The sequence below is a fragment of the Lottia gigantea genome (assembly GCF_000327385.1).
Source record: "Lottia gigantea unplaced genomic scaffold LOTGIsca_121, whole genome shotgun sequence".
Taxonomy (NCBI): domain Eukaryota; kingdom Metazoa; phylum Mollusca; class Gastropoda; family Lottiidae; genus Lottia; species Lottia gigantea.
Genome location: NW_008707245.1, coordinates 421274 through 437001, shown reverse-complemented (window position 1 = coordinate 437001; position 15728 = coordinate 421274). Strand labels below are relative to the sequence as shown.

General features: G+C 31.9%; 2 protein-coding genes across 2 annotated transcripts; both read right to left on the bottom strand.

The window, feature by feature from the left end:
- Positions 1–827: 827 nt before the first annotated feature.
- LOTGIDRAFT_171858 (hypothetical protein) lies at positions 828–3901 on the bottom strand (the record flags this gene model as incomplete). The annotated part of the gene is made up of 4 exons (XM_009048430.1): positions 828–891; positions 1968–2085; positions 2551–2670; positions 3781–3901. The coding sequence occupies 4 exons, from the start codon at positions 3899–3901 to the stop codon at positions 828–830; spliced, it is 423 nt and encodes a 140-aa protein (XP_009046678.1).
- Positions 3902–6482: 2581 nt separating this feature from the next.
- On the bottom strand, positions 6483–6779 carry LOTGIDRAFT_138093 (hypothetical protein; the record flags this gene model as incomplete). The annotated part of the gene is made up of 1 exon (XM_009048429.1): positions 6483–6779. A coding segment is annotated over one exon (297 nt), but the record flags the coding sequence as incomplete, so codon positions are not given.
- Between the last annotated feature and the right edge of the window lie 8949 nt (positions 6780–15728).

Sequence of the window (15728 nt, the reverse complement as noted above, 5' to 3'; positions counted from 1 at the left end):
AGAGCCTAAAGGTTCAGGGATTATACTCCAAAAAGACCCTTTCTTTTGATCTTTGGAAGCACCCATCCCTCTATGAAGTGCCTAAAAGTGCAGCATGAGGAAAGCCCTAAGTGCAGGGAACTTAGTACAGCATAGGAATTGACCTTACTGTTGCATAGGAGGGAATAATCTAGTGCAGCATATGGGGAAATGACTTATGTGCAGCTCTAAGGGTAAGAAATTTATTGAAAATTGCAGGGATTCAATAAATCAAGTGCAATAACATAAGGGAAGCCCAAAATAAGGGAATTTCAGCAACAGGGAAATTATGAAAGTTCTTCATGTGGGAAGTTACATTGCAGGATTTCAAAATTAAAGTGCATTGTAAGGAAAGTCCAGCAATAAGGAAGTCCAGCTTAAAGGAATTGACCTAAGTGTGAAAGGAGGGAAGTGAAATACCAACCTGAGGACAGGCAAACTAAATCTCCTTTCTGAACCTTTTTTCTCCATACTTTCAATTCAACCACAAAAAATAAATCAAATCATAAACAACATGCAACTCCATTTTATTTTAAATATCAAACTAATATCAAACGTTTTAGACTTCTTTTTAGAGAGTTCTCATTTAACACTTTAGCATATGTTTCTTTCTAAATTTGACAACTGTTTTTTTCCACATTTGACGACTATTTTTTTTTCTAAATTTGACAACTGTTTTCTTTTCAATTTGACAGCTGTTCTTTTTTTAAAATTTGACAACTGTTTTTTGTTTATTGTCTAAATTTGACAACTGTTTTTTTTTTATTTAACAATTGTTTTTGACTTCCATAACAATTTTTGCAACATTTTTACTGAAGTCCAAAACTTTCCAAAAGTCTGATATTAAAAAACATATTTACATCACCAACATTTCTAAAGAAAGAAAAATATTAGTTAAAATTAGTCAAAATAAACGGTAAATAAATAAATATATCAAAAATGAAAACAATGACCGAGGTGAAATGGTGAGAAAAACAAGGGGGCAGGGAAAGAAAAAGAGAAGGGATTAATAAAATTACAGGGTAAGATGCCTTGAATTTGCTCCTTCGATCCAGGGGCAAAGAAATTGGTTTGTTAAAGGGATTGTACTCATAATTTCGATAATAATCCGAAAATCTTATAAAACTTAAAAGAGATCTCTACACTGAAATTATATAATTATATGACACAATCCCTTTAAAATGAAAATTAGTGGCAGCATAACTTCATGCTTAAAAAAACTACAGTTAAATAAAATATACTCAAAAAATGCTGTCAAAGTGAATAATTACTTTATCATGCACGAAATTGCAATGCATTAGTTCCGAAGCAGTCAACCATTCTTAGTTCGTGAATTTTCAGTGAAAGCAAGAAGCAGAATTGAAAAAATCAACTGCAATCGTCAACATGTAAAGGGGAACAACTCTGTACGTCATACGTTTAATGACAACCACAATAAACTTAGCAGTTGTTGTTTTAGCTATATGATTCAAGGGAGATAACTCTGAATGTCATTTTGTCCGTTTGGAACTACTAAGCTACGTGATTGTTATGAGCCCTGAAGGCAGGGTGGAAGCAGACACATTAACAAAATGGTATTGATTTGGCTTTGAGGCTAAAAAAAATGGCAGATAAAGATAACACTTCTTCAGACTTGAGATAATTCTAAAGTTCATTGAAAAGGTCATTGAACAAGACGTTATTCTTTCATTAAAGCATCCTCGCATAGCTAAATGATTGGAAATGCCAACAAAAATCCCACAAGCAATGGCAGTGGTATAGATATATTTTTTTGTCTTGAGGGAGAATTCAAAACTTCCACACATTTCCAACGTTAACCTTTTTCAACTAGCAGACGTCAATAAAACTTGCAACGACCGAGCCCATAATAGTTCTCGATACAAGGGGACATCACTCCAGTACATAGACACTTCAGAGTTATCCCCCTTTCTTTATATCTGAATACTCACATTGTCGGGCAGACTTTGATACTGATTCCACTCTTGCTGTTAGAAGCTGAACTAGAATCAGTTGATATATCAAACGACTGTCGACGTCTGTTAACTACATGATTATAATAGAATGGATCTGAAATTAAATGAATGAATAAATGAATGAATGAATGAATAAATGAATGAATAAATGAATGAATGAATGAATGAATGAATGAATGAATGAATGAATGAATAAATGAATGCATGAATGAATGAATGAATGAATGAAATCCAAAATTTCATTAGACATAGTATAGTCACTTCAGTTAGGGTCTAACGACAGCCCTTTTGAACATTTGTCGAATTAACTTTTTGACCTAACTGACCTTTTTAACCAATAAAATTTCTACCCTCTCCAGCGCTTGTGTTTTGTGACGCAGTGTTTCTCAGGTTAGGTCAAAAGGTTAATTTGACGGAAGTTCACAAGGGCTGTCTTTTGACCCTAACTTAAGTGACTGTATTAAACATAAAAGCAAATAAAAAATGGAACGAAAGTTTGGTATAATCTTAATCAGACTGATAAATAAATAAATGACAAGGGCAGTAACTCCTATCTAACCTGGAACTTGTAAATAGAAGGAATCGGCACCACTACTGGTCGAAGGCTTTTCTTGATTGGCTGGTGGTTCCCCTAATTCTATTGCACTATGGGATAGGTTGTTAGAGCCGCCATTGTGTCCTGAAAATATAAAGCATTACAATTAAATCTCAGAACTTCCGGATGGCAGGAATTGAGAACTATTTCTGAAAATTTAACAGTATTCAGATAAGGTAACATACGCCCACAGCAGCAGTTAAAATATATTACTGAATTAACTCTCATTTTTGTTGTATTATTGCACCCAAATTCAAACCTACCCTTCATTTTTTTGTTCTTATTTTACACAAGTACGGAGTTAGAATTTTCTTTATAAAATTAGGCAATGATGAAGTAATTTTATATCTTTCCTCATTGCTCACTGCAAGGCATTAACAACCTTAGCCCATGCAGGCGAGTTATAAACTATATAAAACTCTATATCATTTCATTTTCTCAAGCCAGACAATATCAAAGCTAATTCAAAAGATATAAAAAGCTTTTAAGAAATACATTATGTCAAATGATACGGAAATATCAATGTGTCTCGGATGCCTGTGTGCTAATAGGGTATATGTCTCGGATGCCTGTGTGCTAATTGAGTGTGAAATAGCCTGTCAAATTGTTAATAATCCTTCAGAAAGTTTGAGTCTGAGGTGAACATTTCACATCCGTTACAATGACAGCTAAATTGAATTTCTTGTTTTTTGTCCTTACTTCGATATTAAGATTTTCACCAAAATATGCTAAAAACAAAATTTCAATTTAATGCAGAGTTGCTTTAGAATGTGTGGTTTGAATAAATGAATGAATGAATGAATGAATGAATGAATGACCAATTAATTTCCTGATTGTAAGAGGTCAAAGTTGAAAGAATTCAAGGAAATAGATGAAACAATTTGACATAAATTCATCTTGTTAGATAAGATGAATGAATGAATGAATGAATGAATGAATGAATGAATGAATGAATGAATGAATGAATGAATGAATGAATGAATGAATGAATGAATGAATGAATGAATGAATCCACAAAAGAGCTTTCAAATCTATCAGATTAAACCAGAAACTTTCCAGTAAACACAAATACATGGTTCTTTGAAACCTTTTATGGTATAAGCAAATATGCATAAAAATGAATGAATAAATAAAGTTATAAAATAGACAGATGGTATGAAGCAATGGATGAATAAAAATGACCTAAATACCAACCTGGACTAGTTTGTTTTGGAATGCCCTGTAGTAAATAATCCGGAGTACTATTTCTTCTCATTTTCTCATCGTACCAGGCATCCAGCCCATCCAGAGAGTTTTTATGTTTTAATTTCACCATTTTGTCAAGTATTGTCAATGTATATCACAATATAGAATCCACTATGGAATGATGGAATGCTTACTGTTTGTTTGATATCACTCTAATTTTGGGGAATTCAGCAGAATACTTGATATATGCTTATTGTTTGGAACACATGCTATCACTCTTATTTTGAGAATTTAACAATGTTCTTCATGAGTATTTTTAAAATATTCCCTGTTAATTGGCACAGACTGTAGTTTTAACCTCTATGATGTCAAATTTATTTTTGTACCTTATTAACTTCATTATGTTCATCTAAAAACATATCAGAAAAATGTGTTGATTGATCTACATTCGTTATGTACCAGCCTGGATATATGAAACCACTCATGTATTTGACACGCCTCAACTTTATAATGAACTCTTCCACACATGCATAATCTCAATGAATATGAATAGATGCATGTATGATTGGAAGAGCTCATTTGTAAAATTAGGGCTGTTTTTAGTCTGTCACAATATATCCAGTCTTGGGTACGTAAGTCACCAAATATCAAGATTCAACTGATTGTTTATTCATGGCTAATCCGGCTCAGGCTATCCTTATCTTAATCCATTGATCTCTTGATCCTTTCTATAATCCCCCAATCATTCAATATTCTGAAGGTGTAACTTAATCCATTTAAAGGCACACAATCAGATTTAAAATTCTCTTCCTCCTGAACTGTAGGCTCCCTTAAATTACGGTTAATTCCAGATTTTTAATGCACGAATATGATTTTAAATCATTATTAGTGATTGACCAATCAGATGACTAAAATACACAGAGATCACAAAAGTTCCTTATAGAATTCCATGGAATCTTCACTCTTTTGAAAAACCAAATGTCACTCTGCACTTGAGTTAGTCACATCAACTTGACAACATAAAATCTAAACAAATGACAATATCAAGAGCTTAACTAAAACCATATTTAATAAATACCTTCAACGTTTTCACCAAATATTTGGCTTTCAATCAAAAAATATCTGTCCAATACGGACAACAAATTTAGAATGACACTGTAAAAAATTGTCCAATCCAAAAGAAATAGTAAAGTCATAATCCATTGACAAACAATAATGGTGATTTGAAAAACATGATATATTTGTATGCCACATAGTACACAAATTCCAAACCTGAATTACCAGTCAAATATCAAAATCTGATATCTGTCCACAGAGGGAAAAATAATTTTAACACAATTCTTCTAATTTAGAAACTGGCACATTCTCCCTTTCTAACACAACAGTGCTTAAATCCTGGGCTAGTGCTTTTTATTGAAAAGTAGCTTGTCCTTACTACAACATTCAAGTCACTGTTGAATGAACCATCACTATAAGCTTATACATCCAAATACATACAAATACATCCAACCCTATACAGCTATTAGTTCACATTATCTTAAAGTCACATTGTGCCATACTTCTTCTTCTAGGACTCACATGGGACCATTAAAATCAATTAAGTGTCCTTGCCATTGGGACCTTTTACACCACAAAACAAAATCGTGACCATTGTCTTTGCCAGTGAAATTGTGACTTACGCCTAGAACTTATAAGATGTGATCGAGGAAGAGCAAGCTCACTTTTTTGAAAAAATCTGACGTTACTATGCCATTGGGTTTATCTGCTCAACACCCCTTTCTGAGACTCCACATAACTAATATTGCTCAAGTGGTATTTTACTTATTTAAAAAAATTGCTGTGACCTCCAGACTAGTGGGCAAGCACCTAAAAGTCTTCAAGTCTGATCCACCAGTTACCCAGGTGTTAAGTATTGATACACGATTATGTTAAAGTATTAGAACCTGAGACCATCTTTAACTCATTAAGAGAAAAGATATGCCTTTATAATGCTCTTAAAATTGATATAATTACAGACATTTAGTCTTCACAGATGTCACGTTAGTTTGCTATAAGACATTATCTTAAGTCATGTTAAAAGCAATAAGCCTACACAAATGTCTTATTAATGCCCGACAAGCCTACACAAACATCATGTGAAAGCCTACACTTTTCCCCTGATTAGGTGTTAGAATGCAAGAAATCATTTCTATTCTATAGCCATTTTCTTGGAAGAACCCTCACAGTTGCAGTATTTTGAATTCAGCCTCGACAGTTGTCACCCTGTTTAATCAATCTGCCACCTATTTGTATCTCCAGTCTTAAAAGACTGGCACAGCCATTGATAATAAATTACATCACAATATTTGGCTCATGGTGATTTTAAATGATATATTATATTACTATAAAAGAATATATAGTAGAGATATGAATGTTATCATGTAATAAGGTAATTTGAATCTATTTTAACTTCTGGTATATTTACAAATAGTACTGGTATATCTATACATATTTATATATTTATTTTATGACATATATACTGTTCAAATACGGAAATATACTGTCAAAATACTGAAATATACTGTTCAAATACTGAAATATACTGTTCAAATACTGAAATATACTGTCAAAATACTGAAATATACTGTCAAAATACTGAAATATACTGTTCAAATACTGAAATATACTGTCAAAATACTGAAATATACTGTTCAAATACTGAAATATACTGTTCAAATACTGAAATATACTGTCAAATACTGAAATATACTGTCAAAATACTGAAATATACTGTCCAAATACTGAAATATACTGTCCAAATACTGAAATATACTGTCAAAATACTGAAATATACTGTCCAAATACTGAAATATACTGTCAAAATACTGAAATATACTGTCCAAATACTGAAATATACTGTTCAAATACTGAAATATACTGTCCAAATACTGAAATATACTGTCAAAATACTGAAATATACTGTCCAAATACTGAAATATACTCTTCAAATACTGAAATATACTGTCAAATACTGAAATATACTGTCAAAATACTGAAATATACTGTTAAAAAAATCTACCAAAATACAGAACTCAATACTAAAATGCACAGTCAAAATACTGAAATACTCTGATCAAATGCTGAAATACTCTGTCAAAATACAAAAGAATACCTTCAATATTCTGAAATACAGAACTCAATACTGAAATACTTCACCCATATACTGAAATACTTAGTAGAAATACTGAAAAACTGAAATACACTGTCTTAGATACTAACAACAGTATACATCTCATATCAGTGTACTAATATAATCCAAAATAAAACTGACTTAAGGCAACCAAATCAGTAATTATAGAGGCAATCAAATCAATGATTTTATATTCATACATGACATAAGAAAAATAACATAACTGAACTATAATGACAGTATGTCTTTATATAACCATTTACTAGTCAATCAAACCATAGTAACTCTTAGTATTTAAAGGGACATGTTCACCATCCTTTTGACCAATCATACTTTAGTCTCAGAAATAGAAATTTTTTAGCTAAGCTAATCAGTAATAGTGTTTACAGCTCACTGTCGAAATTTGAACCTTCAAATCCATATATGTTCAGAATTATCCGTGATTGAAAGTTAAAATGACCAAGTTTCACTAATGCATTAATATCAAATAGATAAACTAATAAATTTGCAGATACTGTCAGTTCAAAGCTAGGCTGTTATCAATAAGAACCATAAAGATCCTTTATCCAGCATAGAGATTGCATGTTGTGTCAGCATTTTTCAAGAAAATCAACCTTTTAAAAAAGCTTTTAATTAAGGACAGACTTATAACATCAATAATTTCTACACAAATCAATTTTTATTTCAAACAAATACCATATCTTAATTATCTCTTAATATCACTGAAAGAATTGGCATGTATCAAGATAGAACCTTCAGATTCTTTAACCTGGTTTCCCCTGGCAGTGATACAGGCTTTTAAAATAGTTTTCCCTGTCAGGGATGCAGGTTTTCAAAAAGGTTCACCGCCAGTGATGCTTGTTTGATACTTATTTCATTTACATCCTTTCAAATGTCAGAATTAGAAAAAGCTTGATTCCAATAATGTCCCTAGGCTCCAAAAACTCTAACCAACCGAGCTACAGCCCTCCCACATGGTAACTAAAAACACTTCACTTCCATCAACAACGATCTCATTCCAATGAAAGAAAAAATTGATCTAGTGAAGAGTGCTGTACAAAATGGTGGAAATTATATTAGAATGAGAATGACCAAGTAATGAGATTAAATCAATTCTTGAATCTAAAATAGAATAAATTTGAATTAATTTTGTTATTGTCTTTCGATCTTTTTTACATTTTATTTCAACAGTCAACAACTTATCGAGGAAAAAATAATGCTACATCTTCGTTCAAATAAGAAGGACTTGTCTACCTTTGAAAGCTTACGCAATGAACTTTTCTTCCTCCAAATGAAGAGCTCTTAGCAACGTAGCTGAGTTCAGCATCACAATTCATTGCAAACAATTTACACACAAGTCCCCGCATTTGTTTACAACAATTAAAATATGTTTCCTGCTTACAGGTGAACTTTTTAACCTCCAAATGAAGAGCACTTAGCAACGCAACGTAGCTGAATTCAGCACCACAAAACTTAAAAAATAACGCTTCTGAAATTCTTCAGATAAATCACCGCATTGAAATTCACATTAATGAATACTGTCATAAATATGTCTGCTCATAGATGAACTTTTCAACCTCCAAATGAAGAGCTCTTAGCTCTTAGAATCACATAATAACGCTTCTAGAATTCTTCACAGAAATAACCACATTGAAATTCACATAAATTTATACAGTCATAAATACGTCTGCTTACACATGAACTTTTCAACCTCCAAATGAAGAGCTCTTAGCAAGGAAGCTGAATTCAGCATCAATAAACTGACCCTGTGTAAGTTGATTTGTATTCACTTGTCAAGCCCCTTGTCAATCTTGTTGACACATACTTTGATGTATTAATATAGAATACTTAGTGTGGATACTTTTATAAAGTCTCAAATGTAAACAAAACTTCAGGCCATGGACGACTGTGGCCTAATACTTTATCCAAAGTTAATGGGTAATTTTGAAATGTTTGAAGTTGTTGATAAAGAAGTATGCTATCAATCAAATGGATCATCTTGATACTTTTCTATCAATACTTGCATGATACTTTACTTTCAATACTTGCATTGTACTTAATTTTGAATACTTCTTTTATTTTGAACACTAGCATGATACTTAATTTTGAATACTTGCATGATACTTAATTTTGAATACTTGCATGATACTTTACTAATACTTGCATGATACTTTAAATTCCATACTTGTACTAGCTTATTCTCAAAGCTTTTTCAGAAAAATGGTGCACAAAATAAGTCTTGAATCAAATTTGGATGAAACACTTCAAGTAAGAGAGCTGAAAACAGGTTTTAAGCTTTAAACTTCTGGTTTCTGACCTTGTATATTTTTCTCAAAATGTTAAAAAAGTTTTCGATAAATCAATGGCATCTAATGTCAAAGGTTGAGTTATTTTTTTTCTAAAACTCATATTTCACAATAAAACCTGTAATAACAGCATGGTAGAATAATCATTACATATATAAAACACAAACTGTTGTAAAGTTCAAATGATACAGTTAATGTAAGGCTTAGACAGTGAAAATATCACATTTAAAGAGATTGTCAAAAGGTTTTCTAAAAATTTGTATGTGTATCGGGGACACTGATAGCATCAATTTGCACCATTCAAATTTCAATCAGACGTCTGTAGTTCCTGCAATTCTACTAAAGTCCTTATGCGACACCTATGTCGAGACTGAAACCTGGACCTTCAGGTTAGTGTGCAAGCGTCTAACTCACTGAAAACCACTGCAGACCCTCTAGGGACACAGAACAAAGATAAAATTTTACTGTTCATGTAATAAACATCTATCTGTCTATCAACAACAAATCTTCTGCCAAATAAAATAAATAAAAACAAAAGAGATATAAACACATGAATACATAGAGAGTTTATATTCCTGCACAGAAATTCATACATATTCTTATGACCAAGATTACTTGTAATTATTTTACCAGTATCTCTATTCATTATGAAAATGATGCCATATTGATAAATAATTGGTAAAGTTTGGCACATTTTATAGAATTCACTGAAACCTTAATTCCTCCAAGACATTTTCAAAGAAATAAATAACACCTTGAGGTGACTTTCAACGAAACTCTTGGATTTTTCACATTTTTGGCAGGATTTGGCACATTTTAAAGAATTTGCTGAAACCTTAAAACCTGTGAGATTTTCAAAGAAATAAATAAAACCTTCAGTTGCCATTCAATATCACCAACTCCTAGATTTTACACATTTTCTGAAAAAGTGTGGAATTTTCTTCAAACTATTAGACAAATGTAGACAGTTTTGACTAGAATTCCTGATAATGAAGCCAATTTCTCCAACAATTCTTACATTTTAACACTTTTGATAGAAATGAGAAAGCGGGTTTTAAAATATAAAAAAAAAATATTTTTCCAAGAAATCATGCCAATTTGTCTCAAACTTTTTACAAGTTTCAACTTTCATATTCATATTACACAAAACAACAATCCCTCAAAAATATTCCATAACATAAAATAACCAACACCATATTTCTTAATGATCTGAAACCATTTGGAATTTCCACCATCTGGACAAAGTTCCAGAATAAATCTTCCATTCAATGGTGCCAAGTTTACCAAAATGTCTTTACACTTTAGATAAATATAACTGATATATCAGAAGTCTGTAAAGATTATAAAACTAGTGTAAGAATATGAAATAGAAGTATCAGAACAACAGAAATTAAAAAAAACAATATGATTCCAGAATAATGTATTCCTGGTAATGATGCTCAAATATTTTCAAAACCCAATTTTATAAGACACCACAAAAGATACAGATTTCCGATTCCAAAAACTATTTCCAGAATATAATATTCCTGGCAATGATGCCAATGAAAGAGTATTGGAATGGTACGACAGTGTACCAAAAAAACAAATCAAAAACTGGAATGATGCCACATTATTTTGTGCTCAAATATTTTCAAAACCCAAAGAAACAAATCAAAACTATACCACAAAACATATAAATTTCCGATTCCAGAAAACTAATTCCAGGATATAATATTCCTGGCAATGATGCCAATGGAAGATGATTGGAATGGTACCACAGTGTTAAAGTATCTAGTTAATTATATCCTATTCACAGTGAAGTCAGAAACTTAATGAAAACAATAACTACAGTGTAACACAAGAAATCAATTTCAAGTCAGCTGGTACACGCTAGGTGGCTGATGGTACATTATTACCTTTAACACAGGCATTGGTTAGAGTTTTAATACACAGGCATTGGTTAGAGTTTTAATACACAGGCATTGGTTAGAGTTTTAATACACAGGAATTGGTTAGAGTTTTAATACACAGGAATTGGTTAGAGTATTAATACACAGGCATTGGTTAGAGTTTTAATACACAGGCATTGGTAAAAACTTAATAACACGGGCATTAGTTTAGCTGCTACTAATGTTTCTATGTTTTGTTTGGATTTCAGGTTTTCATTTTGCATATCAGATTGTTAGAACTTGGTTTACAACAAAGGCATTGTTTAGGATTCTATTACACAGGCATTAGTTACATCCTTACACATATGCATTTGTAATTAGAAAGGTAGTACCTTCATGATTTGTACTGATAACTGATTGGATCTTACTAAATAATTGATCCAAATCGCCAAAGGCATGTTCAATCAATGGCCAACTTCCTGGCAATTCTGTTGACCACAATCAACATCAATCAAGATCAATCAACCAAATTGATTTATAATTTGACCTTTCAGGACAACATTACAATCAAACGCCTGTTGGAAAAAAAATAGCTTAATTTTTGATAATTTGTAAACAATTTGTAAAGATAACTTTGATTGGTTATTGCAGTGAAAATATCATCCAGTAAGATTACTTAAAACATATAAAAATAAATGTACTGGAATTTTACACCCAATTCATTTAGAGCTTCAGCTTAGGGGGGTCTTAAAAGAGGAAAATCTGTAGCCAACGGGGCCTCAGTTAATTGTCGCATCCAAACGACTTCTCAATATCAGCCTCTCTGATTGTCATGACTGACAGATATAAACCTACACCTTGACTAGAATCGATTTGACATTAAAAAAAAGGAAAGATATTCCGAGATTAATTTGTCCAAGTCATGATAATATCGCGAAAGAGGCACTCGAGTTATTACCGTATAGAATATCATAATTAAATAGAAGATAATAGTAAGCAATACGCCATATTAATATCATAGTCATTAATCAAGAGTTACGTCCCTTGAGAGCCATTTTGACGGTAAAAAAAATCTATATTTTGTTTCGTTTGAGAATTGATATCTCTATTACTATTTGTCTTTCAATATTGAAGAGTGGCAGGTCAAAGAGCGCGTCTGTTAGGTTTTATTGTTGTGATTACATTTATCGTTCTGTGGCCATTTTTGTCAGAAAATTTAAATAAAAAAAATTTCTTTGTTTGGTTATTTCTAACAAATGGTTATTGTGGGTTCTAATCTTGAATAATTTGTTAAAGTCAGATGACCTAGAATAAGTCATCTTCAATCATAATTCCAGTCAACCTAGCTGTAAATGGGTATGGATAATCTGAGAAAGATCAATGCCAAGGACCAGCTGGTAAAAAGGATCCGTTGTGAACATAAGTTGTTATCCTTGAAAGCTATCTCTTCTTGGATTTAAATAAATCTGATTGGATAATAAAACTTAATTCAAACTTTATTTTAGTGATTGACCAATCAAATGACGGCAAATTAAATTTAAAATCATATATGAGACTAAAGTTACTGGTATTTTCATTTGATCTTCCAGAAAACAATATGTTCCCGAGGACACATGGATTGTGTAAGACCTAACAGTATTTTTTTTTTCAAAATCAGTTGCTTAGCAACATCAAAATTACCAGCAATAAATAATGTATTTTTTGGATCCTTCTGGCCAACGTGTAAATTGAATAACTTTAAAAACAATGTTGCTAAGCAACACCTTCAAAAAAAAAGTTTTCTCAAGTCAAGAGCATTGATCTGAAATTTATTAAATTCCCAGAATTCAACTTTATTATCAAATTAACGAAAGACTAATAGGGACAGCTAGAAAGAACATTGCCATATATTTACATTAGCGTTGATAACTAGGAACCCTAATGAAGTTATAACAAAAAACACAAGGGGTATATTATGGTATAACTCACTTCTTTAATAACAAAGCCCATAACGTTTCAACACAATTTACACGTGTCATCATCAGATAAAATGAAGTAGTGGGGGTAAACATGAGGATGACGACACGTGTAAATTGTGTTGAAACGTTATGTGCTTTGTTATTAAAGAAGTGAGTTATACCATAATATACCCCTTGTGTTTTTGTTATATCTACTCTCCACTTCTAAATATCATTCAAATCTTATCCCAATGAAGTTACTGTAGTGTATGACATGAATTTTGACCAATCAATGCCAAGTTAACAAAAGCTGCAACCTGTTCCTTTGTTGCGAAGCTTTAGATGGAGTAGAGGACCAGTTTAATCGTATTGCATAATTTGATTCTTCTATTTCTTAACGTATCAAATAATCCCACGATGGACTTTGTACCTCGTCATCTTAAGACAAGGGAGAATTAGTTTTTAATTAACTTTTAACACTAGTACTAGACATTAAGTATTTATTAGCTAGTCTTTATTACTCTCATTAATACCTTCATTATCATCATCTTTACTTCAACTCTTCATCATGGAGGTAGATTTCTACTACTTCAGCCATTTTGCTTTTCAAAACGCTTGCAAACCAAAACAGTTTTGATGGATGCTTCTTGAAATATATTTTCATTCAATTGTAACACAATCAATCTTAGACGTTATTAATTTCACATCATGCCCATATTTTTTGGCGCCATACTGAAAACTATTTTGTTTCATCAAAATAAATTTATCCCTTTATCCCATGTCCATCCTGCTAATGCACTTTTTTTTTTAAGAGAGTAAGCTATCATGAGCTTTTGATTGGGTAATATAAATGGATAGCCAATCAGAATGCCAGAATTGTATCCGCTAATCCAGTTTTATACGGCATTAAAACTTACTTAATGTCAAAGACATCATGAAACTTTTAGATCAATTGAAAGGATAACAGTAAAGTTTCTGACAACTTCTCAAAATCTTAACAGTGTTTTTATGAAGAAAATCAACTTTTCTGTTCATTTTTTACAGAAAACAGAAAAAAACGACACTGAATTTGACAGGTTCTATAAATATATTATTTTATAAGGCTCTGAAATAATCGATAATTTCAATACAAAAACTATACCATGATTGACTAGAAAAATACCAAATTACAAAATTGTCTTAAATAAATAAAATAAAATGAAATGAATGGAGTTTTACCTCCTTTTCATCATATAAAGACATTTGTTTTAAAAACCAGTAAAAAACATAGTTTATAAATATCACAATATATACCCACATCGTGATATATTAATGCTTCATATCGTGATATATCAACTTCAACCAATATCGCCCAGTATTACTTTAAGAACATCCTTTTCTTCCTCTTTTTTTTAAGAGCATCCTTTGACAGATATCCTGCAAGAATTTTAGAAGTCTTTGTATTGAGAAGATCTTTAGAAAAAATATCAGGAATCAGGAATGACAAATGACAGACTAAAGACAATATACCGCCATTGTATTCTTCGTACATTTCCTGTTTTTACTTTAAATTCCAAACTCTGGAACACCTCCGTAGACCTAACTCTGTCATTCTTTTCATATTTAATAATTCAGTTAACATTGCGACACTTCCATATTAAACAAAGACAATCTTCCTTTGTGGTTATTCTATGAAACAGGTGGAAATTCATTGATTGAAGTGGTTAGGGACCACTGTCTTATAAAAAGTTTCTAACAATTGCAGGAAAGAAAATTGTTATATCATAAAACAACTTGGAAAAATCTGCACATTTTTAACGAATAAAATGTATCGCCAAGTATCAATACATGACATTGCGATATGATATGCGTATCGTGGCAAGTTGTATCGCGATACATGGATTCACTGATTCATCCAGTCAGCACTAGTGGAAATGTCGATTAAGAGCTACAAAACTGTCAAAGGGGAGCTTAAGGATCCTTTCTACCAGCTGGTCCTTGACCAAACCTCTTGGTATTGATCCCTCCTGGATTATCTGTACCTATTTACAGCTGGGTCGACTGGAATAATGAGGATCCTGTCTACCAGCTGGTTCATGACCAAACCTCTTGGCAGTAATCTTTCCTGGATTATCCATACCCATTTACAGCTGGGTTGACTGGATTAATGAGGATCTTTTCTACCAGCTGGTCCATGACAAAACCAGCTGGGTTGACTGGATTAATGAGGATCCTTTCTACCAGCTGGTCCATGACCAAACCAGCTGGGTTTACTGGATTAATGAGGATCCTTTCTACCAGCTGGTCCATGACCAAACCAGCTGGGTTTACTGGAAGATGACATGGTCATCGGACTTTCACAAAATGATTGAGATTGGAACTCAAAGTCACCATTTGTTAGGAGTGAAGTGACATCATGTAAAATATATATCTAGGTATTCTCCTTCAGTCTACCAATTGAATTGAAATTTTGTCAGTTATTTTTTATCATATTAGCTATTACTATTGATTCTGAAATTTTATAAAGAGGCTCTCAGACTAAAAAATTAACCAATCTACAGACAGTATACAAAATACACTTCAATCAAATTCAATCAAATTAATTCAATTTCTTCTAATCAATGAAAATTCCGATTGATTTTAAACAATTTTATAACAAGCAGAAAAACCGAACAACTTCTGTATAGGAAAACTTAAT